The sequence below is a fragment of the Pristiophorus japonicus genome, chromosome 2 (genome assembly GCF_044704955.1).
Source record: "Pristiophorus japonicus isolate sPriJap1 chromosome 2, sPriJap1.hap1, whole genome shotgun sequence".
Taxonomy (NCBI): Eukaryota; Metazoa; Chordata; class Chondrichthyes; family Pristiophoridae; genus Pristiophorus; species Pristiophorus japonicus.
In genome coordinates, this window is record NC_091978.1 from 284437126 (window position 1) to 284457713 (window position 20588).

General features: G+C 44.6%; 1 protein-coding gene across 7 annotated transcripts in view; it reads left to right on the plus strand.

The window, feature by feature from the left end:
* LOC139233945 (uncharacterized) overlaps positions 1–20588 on the plus strand; it is a 926529-nt gene that overhangs the window by 18707 nt on the left and 887234 nt on the right. For all 7 annotated transcript variants that reach the window (XR_011588246.1, XM_070864651.1, XM_070864643.1 and 4 more), the window contains 2 exons: positions 1687–1744; positions 19286–19383. Coding sequence is in view for 6 of the 7 variants with exons in the window: in XM_070864634.1 (XP_070720735.1) it covers positions 1687–1744; positions 19286–19383 (156 nt within the window). In the remaining variant the exon portion in view is untranslated. The remainder of the gene's footprint in view (positions 1–1686; positions 1745–19285; positions 19384–20588) is intronic.

The window sequence follows — 20588 nt, forward strand, 5'->3', positions numbered from 1 at the left end:
AGACTGCACCTCGGATGGTGCAGCACTCCCTCAGCACTGCACTGGAGCGTCAGCCTAGATTTTTGTGCTCAAGTCTCTGGAGTGGGACTTGAACCCACAACCTTTTGACCCAGGTGAGAATGCTGCCAACTGTGCCATGACTGATACTAAAACAATATTAAGTGCAGAGGAGAGACACACGGGTGAAGAGTGTGAGAGCAGCCACACAGGAGGAAAGCTCCAGTCAGCTGCAGCACATGGAAGAAGAAGGTCTTGGACAGGGGTCTACAGGACATTAATCCCCCCAATTTGACTGGGGTCTCCCAGGCACTCTGGCCCTCCAGCAGCCACCTCTCCCTGTGCAAGCTACCAACATATAAGATCCAGGGTCAGGACATCCCTCCCTCAATGGAAAAAGATCTCAGGATGCCAATGAACTGGGAAACCCAACAAACAGAAAATAGAACTCAAATCATATCCTGCTGGCAGGGCACCAGAATTAGGCACGATCCTAGGTGAGGATGAAAAAAGGAACGCTGCAGGAGATGCTGGGAATTTTGCCTCATCTGGTTTAGTGTACATACAATGACCATTTTGAAAATAAGGACACTTGCGAATAAAGGAAACTTGTTGCAAGTGCCTTCGGTGCCCTTAAGGTATATGTTTCACTATGTTGGAGTATGTGTCACCATTCTTCCTTTTACCTCTGTGAAAATTAAATTTTTGCAAAAAATGATATTTAACTAAAATCTTTTTAACCATTAATACAAAAGCAAAAACTGTCGATGCTGGAATCTGAAATAAAAATCCTTTTAACCATTTTGGCCTTTTCTGTAAACAATATTTTTGTTTGAACAGTAAGTGCTGATAACTTATTGGGGGTTGCATTGGAGTGGTACAGAGCCTGACACGCTGAAAGAAGCTTTGTTCATATAATGCTGAAGCACTCCTTTGCTGCATTGGGTTCAGTAACTTCCTCTGATTTCAACAATCACTAATTAAATATAAACCATCAAATAGTTCTAAAGGGATGGAAACAAATAAATAAATGTTCAAATTACTCATTCTGCTGTGATTTTTCTTGAAAAGGGGGTCTGTTGGTGAGATCCCTTTCTAAGGATGAATGCTTCGGTTTTTGTCATTATCTAGCTAAAGGTGGAATGAGTGGCACAATTTATTTGAACAGTATCTTTTCATCTCTGCATTAAGTAGAATATAATGCAGAAAAGGGATGACATGCGTCACAACAACCATCGGAGAAAGGAGGCTAATTGAAAGGAATGCCAGCTCTGGTTCCATTGGGCACAAACACACAGCACAAAACTTTCTTGTGTATCTGTCATTAATTTGGCAATCTGTCTTAACTTGTAAGTTTGAGAAGTACAAAAAAGTAAATTATGCATGCCATTGCTGTTCACAGGTTGGCCATTTACAAGGGCACATTGGTATAGCGTAGGGTAAGTACAGTATTATATTGAACGGGTTCTTATAAACCTGTTCTGGAAGAGCTTGAAAGTTTATATTACATCTGACCAATAAAAACAACGACTGGTACAGTTTGGTGGTGTTTCTAGAAATTAGAGAATTATCAATTGTTCCTTTATGAACACAATTGTACAGATAAAAAGTCAATGATTATGCTAGTGAACAAAACAAATGTAATTCTGCTCTCATAAAGTAGATTAAAGGGTTATTTCTGCCTTCCAGCATGAACAGAAAAATGAATACAATCGATTCAAAAATAAGTGCTCTACTAAAGTCACAGGTAAGAAATTAAGGCCTTACTGTTACTATATATCAGGTATGAAATGTTTTTGTTGTCAGCCATTGCCTTAATAGAATCATAGAACAGTGCAGAAGGAAGGCATTCGGCCCATCGAGTCTTTTGAAGAGCAATCCAGTTATACCCACTCCCCTGCTCTTTCCCCTGCAAAATGTTCTCCTTCAAGTATTTATCCAAATCCCCTTTGAAAGCTACGATTCAATCTGTATCCATCATCCTATCAGGTAGTGCATTCCAAATCCTAAGCACTCGTGTAAAAAGGTTTTCCTCATGTCGCCTCTTTTTTTAAACAAATCTTCTTAAATCTGTGCCTTCAGCCATTGGAAACAGTTTCTTTATTTACTCTTATCTGAATCCTTCATGATTTTAAACACCTTTATCAAATCTCCTCTAAGCCTTCTCTGCTCCAAGGAGAAAAACCCCAGCTTCTCCAATCTATCCACGTAACTAATCCCTCGTCCCTGGAACCATTCTAGTAAATCTCTTTTGTACTCTCCAAAGCCTCCACGCCCTTCCTAAAGTGCGGTGCCCAGAATTGGGCACAATACTCCAGCTGCGGCCAAACTAGTTTTATATAGGTTTAGCATATCTTCCTGGTTTTTGTACTCTATGACTCTATGTATAAATCCCAGGATCCCATATGCTTTATTAACTGCTTTGTTAACCTGTCTTGCCATCTTCAAAGATTTGTGCACAAATAACCCCAGGTTCTTGCACCCCCTTTAACATCGTACCATTTAGCTTGTATTGTCTCTCCTCATTCCTATTACCAAAATGCATCACGTCACATTTCTCTGCGTTGAATTTCATCTGCCATGTGTCTGCCCATTTCACCAGCCTGTCCATGTCCGCTTGAAGTCTATTACTATCTTCCTCATTGTTTACTGCACTTCCAAGATTCGTGTCATCTGCAGATTTTGAAATTGTGCACTGTACCCACAAATCATTTATGTATATCAAAAACAGCAGTGGTGAACCCTCCAGCCCGAAAAACAGCCATTTACCAGAACTCTCTGTTTTCTATCCCTTAGCCAATTTTTTATCCATGCTGCTCCTGCCCCCTTTATTTCATAGGCTTCAATTTTGCTAACAAGCCTAATATGTAGTACTTCATCAAACGTCTTTTGTAAGTCCATGTACACCACATCAATTGCACTACCCTTATCTACCCTCTCTGTTACCTTATCAGAAAATTCAATGAAGTTAGTCAAACACAATTTGCCCTTAACACATCCATGCTGGCTCTCCTTTATTAGTCCATACTTGTCCAAGTGGCTGTTAATTTTCTTCCGGATTATTGTTTCTAAAAGCTTCCCTACCACTGATGTTAATCTGATTAACCTGTAGTTGGCAGGTTTATCCTCCTTTTTTGGACAATATGCCTTTGCACATATTAATGTGTGCCACTGGATTTGGTTTTAAATACACTTGAACATACAAAATAATGTACAAACTCAGATGCATGCTCAGAATTCTGCTCGACAGCTTCTGACTGTCTTGAGAATTCTAATGTTACAAAACAGCTAACATTATAAATTTATGGCTCCTTGTGAATGCTTTTTAAAGTTGACATTGTATTGACTGCAGCTATATTGTAACTGGTGCAATGCCAAATTTGAAAAGGAATTAAGCTATACCTCCACCACCAGTGTGAAATTGAAGCAATGTGAGGCTACTTGCTTCAGGTGGTCCCAAATCTGCTGCCAAATTCTGAATAGTTTTCCTGCACCTGTATTACAATGTTTGTGTCTCTGTGAAGCAGAAACCATACAGAATAAGCAGTAAATTGTACTATAAATTACAAGCTTCATTTCAGGTTTTAGTTGTTTGATAAAATCCTCAATTGAAATGCACAGTCAAATAACAGAACTGCGAATTTGCCAGTCTTCATTGTATTGTGTAATGATGAAAGCCCTCTTCTATCCTAAATGATACAGCAGGGAGCGAACGGGAGTGTAACTCAGCATTGATACTGATGAATTATTTCACTTACCTCACTTTACTCATGAGCCATTCTTTAAATCATGAGGAATCTCGAACAGAAAATAAATTCCATGTATAGAGTCAAGTTTTTATGGATACTGTATTTCAATTTTGTTTTGTCTTAAGTTTCACATTGCTAATTTTTTATGTAATTGGCCTATTAAACTGATTTAGGTTTGTTACAATATTTTTATTGAGGGCGTCTGTTTTTAAACCTATACACAGGAAGGACTAGCTACTTTGAATGTATAAAGGCGGGTGCGTAAGGGTAATTAGAAAAGAGTTACTGCAGCTTTGATTAAGACCACATTTAGCCAAATCCAGGATAAGCTAGTCAGTAAAATAAACTTTACTCCAATTAATTCAATTGAAACCTCACCTAAAAAGTATTCAGTGAGTAAACTGTATATCCAAGCCAAATTGTCAACAAGTCTACACATGCTTTTGTAATTTTAATTGTTTGTACAGTAGCATTGGCAGCTCGTAATTAATTATCCTTATAATTGGCAGGACAATTCCCTGTAGATTTGGAAACACAGATGCCTTCATGAGCAGGCTAATCATCTCCCAAACTTCTGTATGTGTATGGATAGTGTTTCAGGCTGGGTCCACATTGAATTAATATTGGAGGCCCTCGAGGGAACCACTAAAGGTAACCTTGTGCCTTTGATTTTAGATGCTGAAACATTGTCACCTCACATTTTAGAGAGAGAAAGAAATTGAAAAGATCTGACAGTGAATTATAGTTCCTTATTCACAACTGAAAGAACAGTAAATCAATGGCCACGGTTGTGACCTTTCACATGATTTAAAGAATGATTATAAAATGACAGCAACACTTGCTGTTCTTTCGATGTACATGCTGCTCACCTTAGGTATCTCTCATTTATCCATTCTCATTTGTTTTTCCACATTTGTGAAATGTCAGTTCTATCCTCAGTGACATTATGGTTGTAGGTTTTATCATTCAGGACATTTACTTCACTTTATATTTCAAGATTAACCACTTTCTCCAGTTTTACATGTTAAAACTTTGGATTCTCTGCAGAGGTTTTGGTTATAGTATACCAGATTGTAAATGTTAAATAGAAAATAAATTATGATTGCACTGGTAAAGAATTTAGGAAAAAACAGTATGGAAGAACTCATTGGTTATATTTTGTCTGATTACGCTTTTGTGAAATGGCTTGAGACATTTTACTACATTAAAGTTGCTATATAAATGCAAGTTTTTGTTATCTTACAAAAATTGAAATAGTTCCCTTTTACGGGATATTTTGGCAAATATCAAGTCTAGTAAATGCAACTGGCACTTCCGATTTTGTAATATGCAATGATAAATGATCTGCTTCACCCTGGAATTATTTTACCACTGGCTTTTCAACACACTTCAACAGTGATAAAACTATGATACATCCTGAGGATAGAATTACAGTGCATGGCCATATGACAGATTGTTTGATTTTTGCCATTAAATTTGTTTCAGCCAATCAAATTGCTAGAAAACAATACAAGGAAAACTCAATGTTAAAACAATCCCGCTTAACTGAATGCCAGAAAATGCGCTAACTTGAAACCATTCCTAAAGTACCCTGTATAAATTTTTTTCAAATACATAAAAATCGAGCAAAGTCAAATAAATAGCCTGAAGGAGAGTTTAAGCTGGTTTAAAACTGCAGAACTGACATTCCATGCTGTGTCCAGATGTATTAATTTAAAGTTGCACAGTGGTGAATAATTATTGCTTTTTGTGTGGTTTTTTTTGTGAAGCATTTTAGTGTGACCTGGAGGGACTGTCTATTTCCGTCTGTATGCTTACGTGTTTACATTGGAGAATGATGACATCCTATGTCTCACTTGCACAGCTTGCATTAGTTTGGCAAAGTGCTCAGTAGTTAGAAAAAAAACTTGAGAGAAAAATATATATTTTTTAAAGTACTTCAGTAATTTCAGGGTACAGGTTAAGCATTCATATGTTTTTATGTATCGTGTATATTTTAAGCATGACTATGCATCATTCTCTAGCACGGCCACCTTTTAAACACAACAATTTTGACTGCAATAACTGTGCTGCTTTCCCCATCCCCCCCACTCCCTCCTGAAAAACGGCATTACTTTTAAATCGAAGCTTTTGGAGGGAGTCAAGAACACTGTCAAAATCAAAAATAAAGTTCAACTTTTTTTTACCTGTCAACGTAGAAGTGTAAATTTGTTGGATTTCAGAAGTTTGCTCATTTTTTTACTCACTCACACGCCACCAGCAAACGTCTTGAAGCAGGGCTGGAGGGTCGTAGGTTTGGCTGGCAGAATCGGCCTCGCCCCCGGACACAGCGCCTCAGGGTTGGGCTACAAAACAAGCCATGGGGGGCTGGTGGTGGGGAAGGGGGAGGAGAGAGAGAGAGCGAGGTGCCGATCGGAAGGCTTGGAGCCCGGGGAGGGGGAGGGAGAGAGAGAGAAGTCACAAGACTCCAATTATTAAAGGCTGGGAGTGTGGGGGGGGTGGGGGGGGTGGGGGAGAGGGAGAGTAAATGAGAGGAGAGAGAGAGAGAGAGAGAGAGGTGCTGATGTGAAGGCTTGGACCCCGGGGAGGGGGAGGGGGAGGGAGAAAGAGAAGTCACAAGACTCGGGGAGGGGAAGAGAGAGGAGAAGTCACAAGATATTTAGAGTGGTCTATCTATACAGACCTGGAGAGATACAACTGCGAACCTGTGCTGCTGTTTTCTTGCCATTTTGAGCTTCTTTCGAAGGTTAAATTTAAGTATGGGGGCAATGCTAACAATGCCCTACCTTGTGCGAGCCTTCTGCATCATGGTGCTACGTAGGAGACAATTGATTCGGCTTCATCACATCAGGAACATCAGAGCCCGTAGGGTACTGGGCAGGAGACCTTACCCACCTTGGGTATATCGAGACAGGCGTTCGTACCTCCACCTGAGTGATGAAGACTGTGTCAGAAGGCTGCATTTCCGTAAAGAAGTTGTTAGTGAGATCTGTGAATTTGTCAAAGCAGACCTGCAACCTAGAAGCATCAGGAGGACTGCTTTGTCAGTTGAAGTGAAGGTTACAGCTGCACTTTCATTCTATGCCTCGGGATCGTTTCAAGCTACAACTGGGGATGTGCGCGCCATATCTCAACATGCAACATTTGTCTCCATTCGCCAGGTAGCGGCTGCACTGTACGCGCGTAGGAATGACTTCATAAAGTTCCCCATGACAGCCCAAGCAATCCATGACAGAGCTGTGGGCTTCTCCAGGATTGCTGGCTTCCCAAAGGTACAGGGCTGCATTGATTGTACCCACATCGCCTTACGAGCACCTTTTGCAGGATTCTGAGTTGTACAGGAACAGAAAAGGCTTTCACTCTATTAATGTGCAGCTCGTGTGTGAAGACATGCATCATATCATGTCAGTCGATGCAAAATACCCTGGCAGCACCCATGATGCGTTCATCCTACGCAACAGCGTTATATCTGCCATGTTTCAGCAGCAGCCAGAAGGGCAGAGCTGGCTACTGGGAGACAAAGGGTACAGCCTTGCCACCTGGTTCATGACACCTCTATGCGTAACCCGGACGGAAGCTGACCGTCGATACAACATGTCGCACATTACATGCAGCATCATTGAGAGGACCAATGGCATATTGAAACAGCGTTTCCGATGCCTGGATCATTCCGGAGGCTACTTGCTGTACTCCCCTGAGACTGTCGGTTAGTTCATAATTGTGTGCTGCATGCTGCGTAACTTAGCCATCATGAGGCAGCAGCACCTGGTAGTAGAAGACCCACCTGCAGTGAGAGCGGCTGATGATAATGATGTGGAAGATGCAGGTGACGAGCAAGAGGAGGAGGAGGATGATGACGAGGATGAGGAAGCCATGCAAGTGCCCGAGGCCGGAGCACGACGGCGGAGGAGGGCGGGCCATCGTGCTGCTTTAACAATTGCTTGAGTCTTGCACCAGCAGCTCATCCGCGAACGCTTTACTGATGCCTGAGGGCTCAGCGACAACTATTCCACGTGGAAATGTTTACTATTTGGAGCTGTACCGTAATGTTGTGTTGTGTTAATGGAACATGATTCAGTTTTAACGTAAAATATATTTTATTCAAAAGTTTACAATGTACTTAACTTTAATAAAATTAATCTTATATCAAACTTTACTTTAATATCACTCTTTAAGCTCACTTAATAACTTTAAGATCACTTATAAACTTACATAACTTACAAAAAACTTTTAATTTGAGAACAGTAACAATAATAATAACAACAACAACAGCAGCAAAGAAAGTCTGCACCCTTCTCTCATTCCTCTTATTCTAAGACTGTCCGCTGCACTTGGTCATGGACACTCTACCACCCCTGCCCGCAGGCGGTGGCACAGTGTTTCTGTGCTTGATGCCAAGCTTATTCTCTCTATCATCTCGTGTACTGCGCACCTCCTGAGGGTGGGGGGCTTCAGCGTCAGGCCACTCCGTCAGGCAAGTTGGAGGGCCCAGGTGGCAAGTTGGAGGGCCCGGCTTTGGGCTCTTCAGAGACTGGTGTGGGCATTGGAGTGGGAGTGGCAGTTGATTCTGTCAATGGACGCGGGGTCTGGGCGTGTTCCCTTATTGCAGCAGCTAACTCCCACATGCCATCCCTCATGTGCCCTGACAGTATCTCAACGACCTGCAACAATCCCTCCCTCATGTTGAGCAAAACTGTCTGAACTACCTGGAAAATTCCCTCCCTCATGGTCAGTGACGTGGTTTGTACTACCTTTGACATTCCCTCCCTTATGCCTACTATTCCCTCACTGATGGTCCTGGATATAGTTTCCATTTCTCGTGTCATTGCTATTACTTCTCCCGACAGTCCCGCTACCTTATCACTCATCCCACTGCTGGCGTCCAGTAGTGATCGGGTAAGGTCAATGCTCTCCGTACTCAATGACATCATCTGAACCACATCTGTTAGATCTTGCACCTCAGAAGAGCGCGGTCGAGCTCTCCTTCCCCTCCTCCCCACGGGTGTGGCTCGCATCCCAACACTGGGACCCGCAGCCTGGGACAGTGGCCCTGGGTGTGCCTCGCTGCACCACACCACTGGCACCTACACCCTCGGAAGGTGGGGCCTTGGGTGTGCCTCGCTGCACCCCACCACTGGGACCCACAACCTCGGAAGGTGTGAAACCATGGAATGTCCCATCAACACGCAAACCACTAATCACAGAAGGGGCTGTCACCTCCGTGAGCGGCACCTCCTACAAAATCAGTACAACGGTGGGAGCTTCATCCAGCTCCATCCCCTCCCTCTCACTCCCATGGATGGATTGGAAGATGTTCTCCTCTTCGGGCTCGTATGCGTCTGAATCTTCTTCTGCATCATCAGGGTTGGCCTCAAGTTCTGCAAAATATAACAGAAGTCAAATGGTTAGCAGCAGAGGAGGGGGCAGGATGGGTAGCATGAGTAGGTTCACACATCGCAGACCAGGCAGCAGGCTGATTTGAAGGACCACGATGAATTTGCAGGACTTACCCTCTCCCTCGAGTGTGGGCCCAGCTTGTGCAGTACTGATTGCTTTCTTCCAGGCAGGACCCATCAAAGTAGCGACCCTCTCTTCCAAGGGTGTCTGTGGGTGCAGATTTGCCGGGCCTCCTCCTGTTTGAGATCTTTCCCTTTTATTATGTGCCACCTTCCTCTGCAAAAATGAAAATGCAACTTTTTAGAGAGGGTGTCTTTCTGCTGGGTGAGACATATACAGCTGGTTACATTTACAATTGCAATTGCAATTCAATTTAATAAATGAAAATATTGGCCCTGAAATTCCGATGTCCCAGGTCCGTACGAAGTTTCTACGGACCCGGGGAGGCATTGGAAAAGCCGGTTTTCAGCGCGCAATGCGCATGCGCTGAAAACCGGCTTTTCCGATCTGCCAAGTTTCTGGCCTGACAGATCCTCCATATCTCGGGAGCAAGGACACTTGCAGGGTAAGATTTCTGATATTTACGAATATATTGCCCTGCAAATGTCCTTTAAAATCTTGTGCCTGAAAAAGCAGGTGTAAAGCCTACTTTTACAGGCGCAAGTGTTTAAAAATACACAAACATTTTAAAATAAACATTTATTTTAAAATTAACATTTTATTGTTAAAAACCCACCCACTACGGTAAGTTTATTTTAATGCTTAATTAAGAAAACTTTTTAAAAAGTTGAGAAAATATTTTTTTTTATAACAACTTTAATTTAAATGAATGTTCAATATGTCGTTTATTTTCTACTTTTTATTGTGTTTTGTGTGTTTGGGGGGGTGGTTTCTCATTCATAGTAATAGGAGTTCCGGACTTACGGAACTCCTATTACTATGAAAGAGAATATATACTTCACCTGATTGGCTGCTGTCTCCAGCTCCCGGCCTGCGCACATCCCCACGTGCACGCGCTGCGACGCGCAGTCACGAGATACCTCAGGCTCGGCAGTTCCAACGGGCTCAGCAGCAACAGGTAAGTGCGCATCTTTTTTCTCTTTTTCTGTCGTTTGCCCGCGGGAAGAGCTCAACCGGAATTTAATAGCCATTACTTACACTAACTACTTCACCAAGGTCCTGCCATTTCTTTTTACACTGGCCTCCAGATTTCATGGTGGTCATCACTGCGCAGTAATCTTCTGCAACTTGGTTCCAGCGTTTCTTCATTTCTTTGGGTGGAACCTTTATGTGACCTCTGCTAGTATCCAGCTCCTGCCATCTGTTCTCAATCACAGTAACTGGTGCCTCCACTTCTTCCTGTAAGAAATTCTTGGTCCTTGCACTGCGTTGCATCTTGTATTGCTCCAGCTACGATTTTTTTCATGCTCTCTCGCAGCACTCAACGTTTTCACACACATAACTGGCTCTTTAAAAATGGCCGATTGCCAAATTCGAGCTGTACTGAGCATGCGCGTTCATTGGAACGATGTCAAAAACGTAACTTTTTTTCGCAGATGGTACAGCTTCATTTTTTGGAGGAAACTGCAGGCTCCACCCCCAAGGCGAGTCTACACACTGCTTGGTACAAAATTTGAATTATACATTGGGGAAACTTTGGCAAAATATTTCTGCCGCATTTCTGGCCTAGAAAAATAGGCGTGACTTGAGGCAATACGCCAGAAAATGGGCTTGGGGAAAATTGAGCCCATTGTGTTATTTGTGATTTCAGTATAGAAGTTTAGCAGTTGGAACTTGCATCCGGTCCTTGATTGAACTAATAAAAATATTAGTAGGTTTAATCAAACCACATTTTTTCCAAAATATATATATTGTGTCTCTGAATAATTTAACCCTATTTTCATGATTTGCAGTTAACCAAATTGATTCTCAGAATACATTTATTATCTGCTTAACAACTATGAAAATCAGAATTGTATTTCCATTTAATTCCATTTTCTTGGGTTGATGTTGGTGTTAGTGAGGCTACATAGTATTTTTATTATTACTGGTTGACTTGTGGCATTGCTCAGGGACACATTCATACAATTTCCTCCATTTTCATTGGTCACCTGACTGTACTACATATATATCATTTCTTGATAAACTGTGACTTTCTTCATAGGTATTGTGAGGTCTGGAACAATGTTTTAATGCTTATCTGCTAACCTGGCCTGTTACTTTGCATTCCCTCTGGGGAAATGGCTACATTACGTGCTGAGGACAGTTAGTGGCTAATTATTGTTGGATGTTTCTCATAGATTGGCAGCTGTCTGGATCCTTTCCCCATTATCGCAATCTTCAGGTTATATTTAGGCCAGAAACATTGCAGGAAGTAACTGAGTTTTTTCTCTCGTTGAATAGCTTTTTAAGATTCTTCACTTATGATTTGTTGGTATTTTACATAACAATGTAACATCTGGAGTATGACAAAGTTCTCTTAAACCTTCTGCATCTATCTATATATCTTATTAAAGCTCTTGCACCTGCATACACTTTTTGTCTACAATACTTCCTGTTGTCATTCTTTTCATCATACTTCTTGTCAACTTTTATTCTATTACAAAAACCTATATCCACATTTATAATGTAAACATGCCATCTTGTAACTACACAATCTGGCCCTGTATTATCTTTTTTTCCTGTAAAGCACTCAAAATTCTTTTTGAAACTTTCCTCCGACCATTATTTTCCCCAGCAGCTGAAATTTCTAATGTTCATATTAGCGTATTTCCCCATGGTAACTGTCGAAACAAAGGGTAGTTAGTCCAGCGACAGTAATTCTGCTCATGATTCTAACCCGAGTGTTTTTTTAAACAACAATACTTTATTTACAATGACTAATAACAGTATAATGTTTAATATAACTATTCGACAGTATTCTATTATATGACAAGCTGACATACAAGTTATTGTGTTCCTAACACAAATAAGACTGCACACAGGGAGGTTAAAGTAACAGTGACCTCAGTCTTTATTAAGACACTCCAGAGTGAGGAACAGGCCTTAGGGGCCGGCTTATATACAGTGCTCCCAAGGGATGCTGGGATCCCTTGGGACTTCAGGGGATGCGTTCCCTGGTGGCGGAACATGGGAGTGCATGCTTTACAGATACACAACATCATTCCCCCCGCAAAGTCAAAGTGAAAACTATTTACAAGGTGAGGCGGTCGGGAGCCTTTCTTTCCCTGGTGGACCGCCTTGGTACAAATGTCTGTTCTGTTGTGTTGGCTGAGCCCTCGCAGGGCTGGCGTGTTGTTGGCCCTGCAGGGCTGCTGGGTGAGCCTGGCCTTGCTGCGCTGTTGGGCGTGGCGGGTTCAATTTCCTGGTCCGGGGTGGTGTGGTTGATCCTTTGGGTGTGTGTTGTGGGCCCGAAAAAGGTGTTGTCTGCTGTGGGTTGTTCAGGGCAGTCTGTGAACCGCAACCTCGCTTGGTCCAGGTGCTTTCTGCAAATTTGTCCATTGTCCAGTTTGACTACAAACACCCTACTCCCTTCTTTAGCTATCATCATGCCCGGGATCCACTTGGGACCATGTCCATAGTTTAGCACATACACAGGGTCATTCAGATCAATTTCCCGTGACACAGTGGCGCGCCCATCGTTTACATTTTGTTGCTGCCGCCTGCTCTCTACCTGATCATGCAGGTTGGGGTGAACCAGCGAGAGTCTGGTTTTAAGTGTCCTTTTCATGAGTAGCTCAGCCGGGGCACCCCTGTGAGCGTGTGGGGTCTCGTGCGGTAGCTGAGCAGTACTCGGGACAGGTGGGTTTGTAGTGAGCCTTCTGTGACTCGTTTAAGGCTCTGTTTGATTGTTTGTACTGCCCGCTCTGCCTGCCCATTGGAGACTGGTTTAAACGGGGCCGAGGTGACATGTTTGATCCCATTGCGGGTCATGAATTCTTTAAATTTGGCACTGGTGAAACATGGCCCATTGTCACTGACCAGTATGTCAGGCAGGCCATGGGTGGCAAACATGGACCTCAGGCTTTCAATGGTGGTGGTGGCGGTGCTTTCCGACATTATTTCACATTCAATCCATTTTGAAAAAGCATTCACCACCACCAGGAACATTTTACTGAGAAACGGGCCCGCATAATGGACGGATCCTCGACCATGGTCTGGAGGGCCAGGACTACAAACTTAGTGGTGCCTCTCTGGGCGCGTTGCTCAACTGAGCACACACGCTGCATTGCCGTTCACAGGACGATATGACAAGTAAGAGTCGATACCGGGCCACCACACGTGGGATCTGGCTATCGCTTTCATCATTACTACACCCGGGTGTGTGCTGTGGAGATCCGAGATGAACGTCTCCCTGCCCTTTTTGGGTAGCACTATGCGGTTACCCCACAACAGGCAGCCTGCCTGAATGGACAGTTCGTCCTTTCGCCGCTGGAACGGCTTGATTAGCTCTTGCATTTCAACGGGGATGCTGGCCCAGCTCCCATGCAGTACACAGTTTTTTTACTAGGGACAGCAGAGGATCTTGGCTGGTCCAAGTCCTAATCTGGCGGGCCGTGGCAGGTGATTTTTCATTTTCAAATGCTTCCATGACCATCAACAAGTCTGCGGGCTGCGCCACCATCAACAAGGTTGCAGGCTGCGCCATTTCCATCCTCGTGGTGGGCAATGGTAGCCGACTGAGAGCATCCACACAGTTCCCGGTGCCTGGCCTGTGGCAGATGGTATAGTTATACGCTGATAGTGCGAGTGCCCACCTTTTATGTGGGCTGAGGCATTAGTATTTATCCCCTTGTTTTCAGCGAACAGGGATATGAGGGGCTTGTGATCGGTTTCCAGCTCAAATTTGAGGTCAAACAGGTACTGATGCATTTTCTTTGCCCTGAACACACACGCTAATGCCTCTTTCTTAATCACGCTGTAGGCCCTCTTGGCCTTAGACAAGCTCCTGGAGGCATAGGCGACAGGTTGCAACTTCCCGGCAACGTTAGCTTGTTGTAATACACACCCGACTCCATACGACGACGCATCACATGCTAGCACAAGTCTTTTACACGGATTATACAATACAAGCAGTTTGTTGGAGCATAAAATGTTTCTGGCTTTCTCAAAAGCAATTACTTGTTTTTTTCCCCACACCAGTTCTCACCTTTACGCAATAACACATGTAGGGGCTCTAAGAGGGTGCTTAACCCTGGTGGAAAGTTACCAAAATAGTTGAGGAGTCCCAGGAATGACCGCAGCTCTGTGACATCCTGTGGCCTGGGCGCATTCCTGATAGCCTCTGTCTTGGCGTCTGTGGGCCGAATGCCATTCGCCGTTATCTTTCTCCCCAAAAACTCCACTTCTGTCGCCATGAAGACGCATTTCGACCTCTTCAGCCGCAGCCCTACGCGATCGAGTCGCTGGAGAACCTCCTCCAGGTTTTGTAGGTGCTCGACAGTGTCCCGACCCGTGACCAATATGTTGTCTTGAAAAACCACTGTGCGTGTTACCGACTTGAGTAGGCTCTCCATGTTTCTCTGGAAGATCGCTGCAGCCGACCGAATTCCAAACGGGCATGTGTTGTAGATGAACAGTCCCTTGTGCGTGTTGATGCAGGTGAGGCCCTTCGAAGACTTCTCGAGCTCCTGCGTCATGTAGGTTGAAGTCAGGTCGAGCTTGGTGAACGTCTTGCCTCCTGCCAGCGTCGCACATAGGTCGTCTGCCTTGGGTAGCGGGTATTGATCCTTTAGCGAGAAACGATTAATAGTTACTTTATAATCGCCGCAAATTCTAACTGTGCCATCACTTTTGAGTACTGGAACAATTGGGCTGGCCCACTCGCTGAATTGCACTGGGGAGATGATGCCCCCGCGTTGCAGCCTGTCCAGCTTGATTTCCACTCTCTCCCTCATCATGTGAGGTACCACTCGCGCCTTATGGTGAATGGGTCGTGCCTCTGGGACCAAGTCGATCCGCACCTTCGTCTCGGAAAAGTTTCCAATGCCTGGCTCAAAAAGGGAAGGAAATTTGTTCAGAACCTGGGTACATGAGGCCTCATCGACATGTGATAGCGCTCCGATGACATCCCAGTTCCAGCAGATTTTGCCCAGCCAGTTCCTTCCAAGCAGTGTGGGGTCATTGCCCGGGACAATCCAGAGTGGCAGTTCGTGCACCATACCCTCGTAGGTGACCTTGACCATGGCGCTGCCCAGGACAGTGATGAGCTCTTTGGTGTACGTTCTCAGTTTCGTGTGGATGGGGCTCAAGGCTGGTCTGAGTGCCTTGTTGCACCACAGTCTCTCAAACATCTTTTTACTCATGATGGATTGGCTAGCGCTAGTATCCAGTTCCATGGCTACGGGTAAGCCATTCAATTTTACATTTAGCATTATAGGTGGACATTTCGTCGAAAATGTGTGCACCCCGTGTACTTCAGCATCTGCCTCCTCTCTCTGAAATTCGAAATTGCTTTGATCCACCATGGACCGATCTTCCTCTGCCACGTGATGGTTAGCAGGTTTTGCAGTGCTTGCAGCTCGTCTGCAAGCATATTGGAGGTGCCCCATTGTTCCACAGCTCTTGCAAACATACCCTTTGAAGCGGCATGAATAGGCTGAATGGAAGCCTTCACAACGCCAACAAGGTGTGAATTGCCTTGCATTCATCTTTTGTTGCGGACTCTGAGTCATCTGGGTCACCTGAGGCCTGCAGGCAGTTGCAGACTTGTGGTTTCTGCCCTGTACATCTCTGCTCGCAAACACAGTTCCAGTTAATTTATGAACATTGCTAGCACTTGTGTGCTGAGAGATTTGTTTGGTGTTATCACTGGTGGACATAACGCCTGTGCTATCGCAATGGCCTTACTGAGGGTCGGTGTCTCTACAGTCAAAAGTTTTCGTAGGATGGTCTCGTGGCCAATGCCCAGTACAAAAAGGTCTCTGAACATTTGCTCCAGGTAGCCATCAAACTCACATTGTCCTGCAAGTCGCCTTAGCTCGGCGACGTAGCTCGCCACTTCCTGACCTTCAGATTGCTGGCACATGTAGAACCGATACCTTGCCATCAGCACGCTCTCCCTCGGGTTAAGATGCTCCCAAACTAGTGTACACAGCTCCTCATACGACTTATCTGTGGGGTTCACCGGAGCCAGAAGATTCTTCATGAGGCTGTAGGTCGGTGCCCTGCAGACCGCGAGGAGGACCGCTGCTCTCCTATTTGCAGCGCTTCCTTCTCCGTCCAGCTCGTTGGCTACAAAGTACTGGTCTAGCCCTTCGACATAGGCTTCCCAGTCCTCACCCAAACTGTATCTTTGCGTTGGATTCGTATACTCGTCGCCTGTTATTGTGTTCCTAACACAGATGAGACCGCACACAGGGAGGTTAAAGTAACAGTGACCTCCGTCTTTATTAAGGCACTCCAGAGTGAGGAACAGGCCTTAGGAGCCGGCTTACATGCAGTGCTCCCAAGGGATGCTGGGATCCCTTGGGACTTCAGGGGATGCGCTCCCTGGTGGCGGAACATGGGAGAGCATGCTTTACAGATACACAACACAAATAATACAACCTGGTTCGCAGACCTGGGGTGATCACTTTTGGTTCTCTTGGCTGCCTGCGTGGCTGTGGGTTTCCGACTGACCCTGAGAGCACTCTGACTTCCCCCAAGAGCACAACACAGCCCTGTTCCTAACACCTGGAGTGACCAGCTCCAGCCCTGTAGTCCGTCTGTGAGATTGCGTGGCTCCTGACCATCCTGAGAACGCTCTGCTCTTGGAGATAGTACATTCTATTATACTATCGGCTACCTTGGGCTGTGCCTACGTACAACATAATGCGTAGGTGCATGTTTGCTGAGGCCACGTATTGAGGTGTTAGCCCCGCTTCTAATCCTTTCGGCCACCAACTCTGTTCTACAAGCTTTGTTTATTGTGCTGTAAGTGCGTAGGCCAATTTTTATCTTTTACTGTGGTATAAGGGCCTAGAAATTCCATATCTGGGCAGCGGCTGTTAACGCTGGGCCCTGGCCCTGAAATATAAACCCCTTTCCCTGCCTTGTAATTGCTTAGAATTTGCTACATCTGTAACGTTTTCCAGTTCTGATGAAAGGTCATCGACCTGAAACGTTGGGGGGAATTTTTTTTTGGTGGGGGCGGGGGGAGGAGGGGGGGCATCAATGGGCATGTTTGGTGATGGGTCGGGCGGGAAATTTTTTTTTTCACAGCGGGTTGGGACCCCACTGTTAACCCGCCGCCGCACGCCTTTCCCAGATGTCGGTCACGGCGCTGAACAGATCCGAAACACAGCGGTGGGGGAGGCAATTCAGGTCATTATGACCTTGTTAACGGCTCATTAAGAAGTATTTTGACCTCACTGTTACATTTTACGAGGTTACCCATGGGGTCCACGTTGCTTGCGGATCACGTCAGGTAAGGAGGTCGGGAGTTGTATGACCATGGAATCATCTCATTACCTGAAAATGTGCAATAAAAGCTTCCATCTCACAGCTGTTCACTTTCAAAGCTCAGAAGCTGTTGCTTACTGCATTTGGAAGACTGATTGAGCTTTATGCAGGTTGCAAGTGTTTGGAGTAAACACTCTATCCAGTGTCAATTCATTGGAACAATGTCCCTCACCATTGACCGATCGCTTCTATCATCTCAAGTTCATCTGCCATCTGTTACACCAGCATCAGTGCCCTTGAAACAATCATGGTGGGGTGGGGTTCTTAGAACCCCACCACGATCAGTCCCAACACCAGCAGCACCAGGCACACCAGCATCATCAGCAACAACACCAACCTTCTCTGCAATCAACTGATGCTGCACAAGACACAGGGCACCAGCACCTGACCACATTGCTGACCGGGACTCCAGGGATGGCCTCACCATGCCCACATTAACTTCACTTGATGCTGTACACTCTGGCTGCCACATGATGTGCCAGGTTGGCACCATCCCACATCAACTCCGTAAAGCATCCCTACAATGCCCAAGACATTCCTTTCACACTTATCACCATTATACAGGGTACCCTTATGTCTGACCATTCACTACAACTCACTAAGCCACTTCCAAAGGTGCACACAAATCTGTCCAAGAACACAAAATGTTCAAAATAAAGATTTCAGTGTTTGACAACACATTAGCAGAAACTCTACATGAACATTGGCTAAAACACCCAGTGCCTATCCTTGTGTGTTAGTTGATTTAATTGGACAAGGATGAGGGTGCGTATGACGGATGGCTAGTGGGATGGGGAAGTGATAATGTAAATAGAGAGAGAGAGGGATGGGTTGAGGTGCAAGGTAAGTTGGTGTGAGTAAGGATGTGCAGGAGTATGGTAGGGAATGCAGAGTGATGGGGATGTGATGAGTGGCACAACAGGATGAGATTGAGTGTGGCTTTGCAGTAATGTTTTGTGATCTGCTGAGATCATTGAAAGGTTTGCGCCACTGCTGCCAGGTCTGTCTGATGACATCCCTGCTTGTGCCCTCCTGTGCCATGTACAACCAGACTGCGCTGGCGTCCTGGGGGGTCGCTTCTGTCCATTGGAAGGGAAGAGAACCTCCCTGCGTGCTTTGACTCCCTCCATAAACATTTGGAGGGAGTCATGGGAGAGCCTGGTGCAGCTGTGCACCTTTGTGCAGTGCTTGTCAGTGTTTGCAGCACCACAATGCTGTAGAACACTGACAGAACTGTTGGTCAGGGTCCCTTTAAGGAAAACGGTTGATGACGTGTCATCAGATTATGTCATCAGACCAGCTTCCTGTTAATTGGCTGGGAAACGCGCTGGGCGGGCTTAACAAGCCTCATCAAGTGAAGATTGTGTTGAAAGGTTGGGATGGAGCCGGGAACGCAATCCACACGCGCCACCAATGCTGGCTGCACCGGTCTCGCGTTGTTGGCGAAATCGCAGCCCAAGTCTTGGATTTCTGTAACCAATGCCACAGGAGATAATCTTGTATCATAAGATAGATTGAATCAATATTGTGCAACATTAATTGCTTTTAAAAAGATACCCAAAATTTATATTCCGTGTATTGAAGATCAAAAGCAAATGAAGAAATGGAAACACAACACAATATTTGCATAGAAAGTCCTGTATTTTAACAATGTACTCAGAACAGCATTATGATGTCTGATAACCAGCTCTATCTTTCAGATGATGAAATGGCTAGAATTCCGGAAGCTTGTTACCAAAGTAGATCGCTTTTTTTACGATCACAAACTGTGTGAACTGATGAAGAAAAAGCATAGCAGGTACAGTATCCTGTTTTTTTCCTTGCCTATCCAAAGGAACGTTCTTATAGTGCAGAATATGTTTAACAGTAAGATCCTGTTTAGTTTTTTTTCTCTCTGTGATAACAAGCAGATTTCTGATTGGACATAACCTGAACCTACATAATTGGTGCCTCCCTGTGTGTATGCCTTCCAAGCGTTCCAAAAACAGTTGATTGGAAGAAACTAGCAATCCTATTCAAAAAATAACATGTTGCACCTTAGAAAATAATCACAAACATATCCTGATTAGGTGATTTATTTTTTCTGACATCACTTTTGGTATTTCTGAAGGAGATCTTTCATAACCAGTTCCAGTGCTCTATTTGAGAGATAAGTTGAAATCCTGATAGTCACCAGTTTGGATCTCACTGGAAAAGAATACTGCCCTCCCAATGTAGGTGAATGGGCTTCTTTTGTATCCAGTGTTTAAAATGTGCATATACTATCATAGAGATATTCATATTTCAAACCGAGCAAAACTGTACACAAATGTGTAGTGTTATGGTTTGTAAGTAATCTTGATAAACTTTTAGCGCTACTTAAAGCCATGCTCAGTTTTCAGTGTTCACTTACTATTGGAGATCAACTGACTACTGCATTTGATGAGGACTTTTGAGACACATCGATGAACTTTCTGGGACACTTTGCCAAGATTTCACCAACACTTTATCAACATTTATCCTGGAAATTTTCTGAAGACTTCACCAAAAGGTAGTGAATGCTGTGCTACTCTACCTTATTGGAGACGTTATTGGAGTTACCAGGAGGAAGAGAGTGCTTGGTCATGGTGATTTTGCTAGGAGTCCCCCTTGGTCTGCAGAAGGAAATGAGGCAAGGCAGAGCACACCATCTGCTGCAGAAGAGGGAGCCAGGAGGACGATGTGAACTCCAGGTTTGTCTGACTTGCTGCATGCTCCACAATCTGGCGATCGGGAGAGACCAGCCATTACCACCAGCAATTGTGCCAGAGGGTCAAGCTCAGAAGCCACAAGAGGAGGGGGAAGAGGAGGAAGAGGCAGAGGAGAAGGAGGACAAGGGGAACACCAGAATAGAAGACCCGCACCTGGGAGGAACTCTTGCTGCCATCATGACATAACCAACAGAACTTACAAATATTGAACTATTTCGCCTTGATGCTTACCCTCAGTGGTTATCCTATAAATGCTCTTGTCTACTCTAGTGCT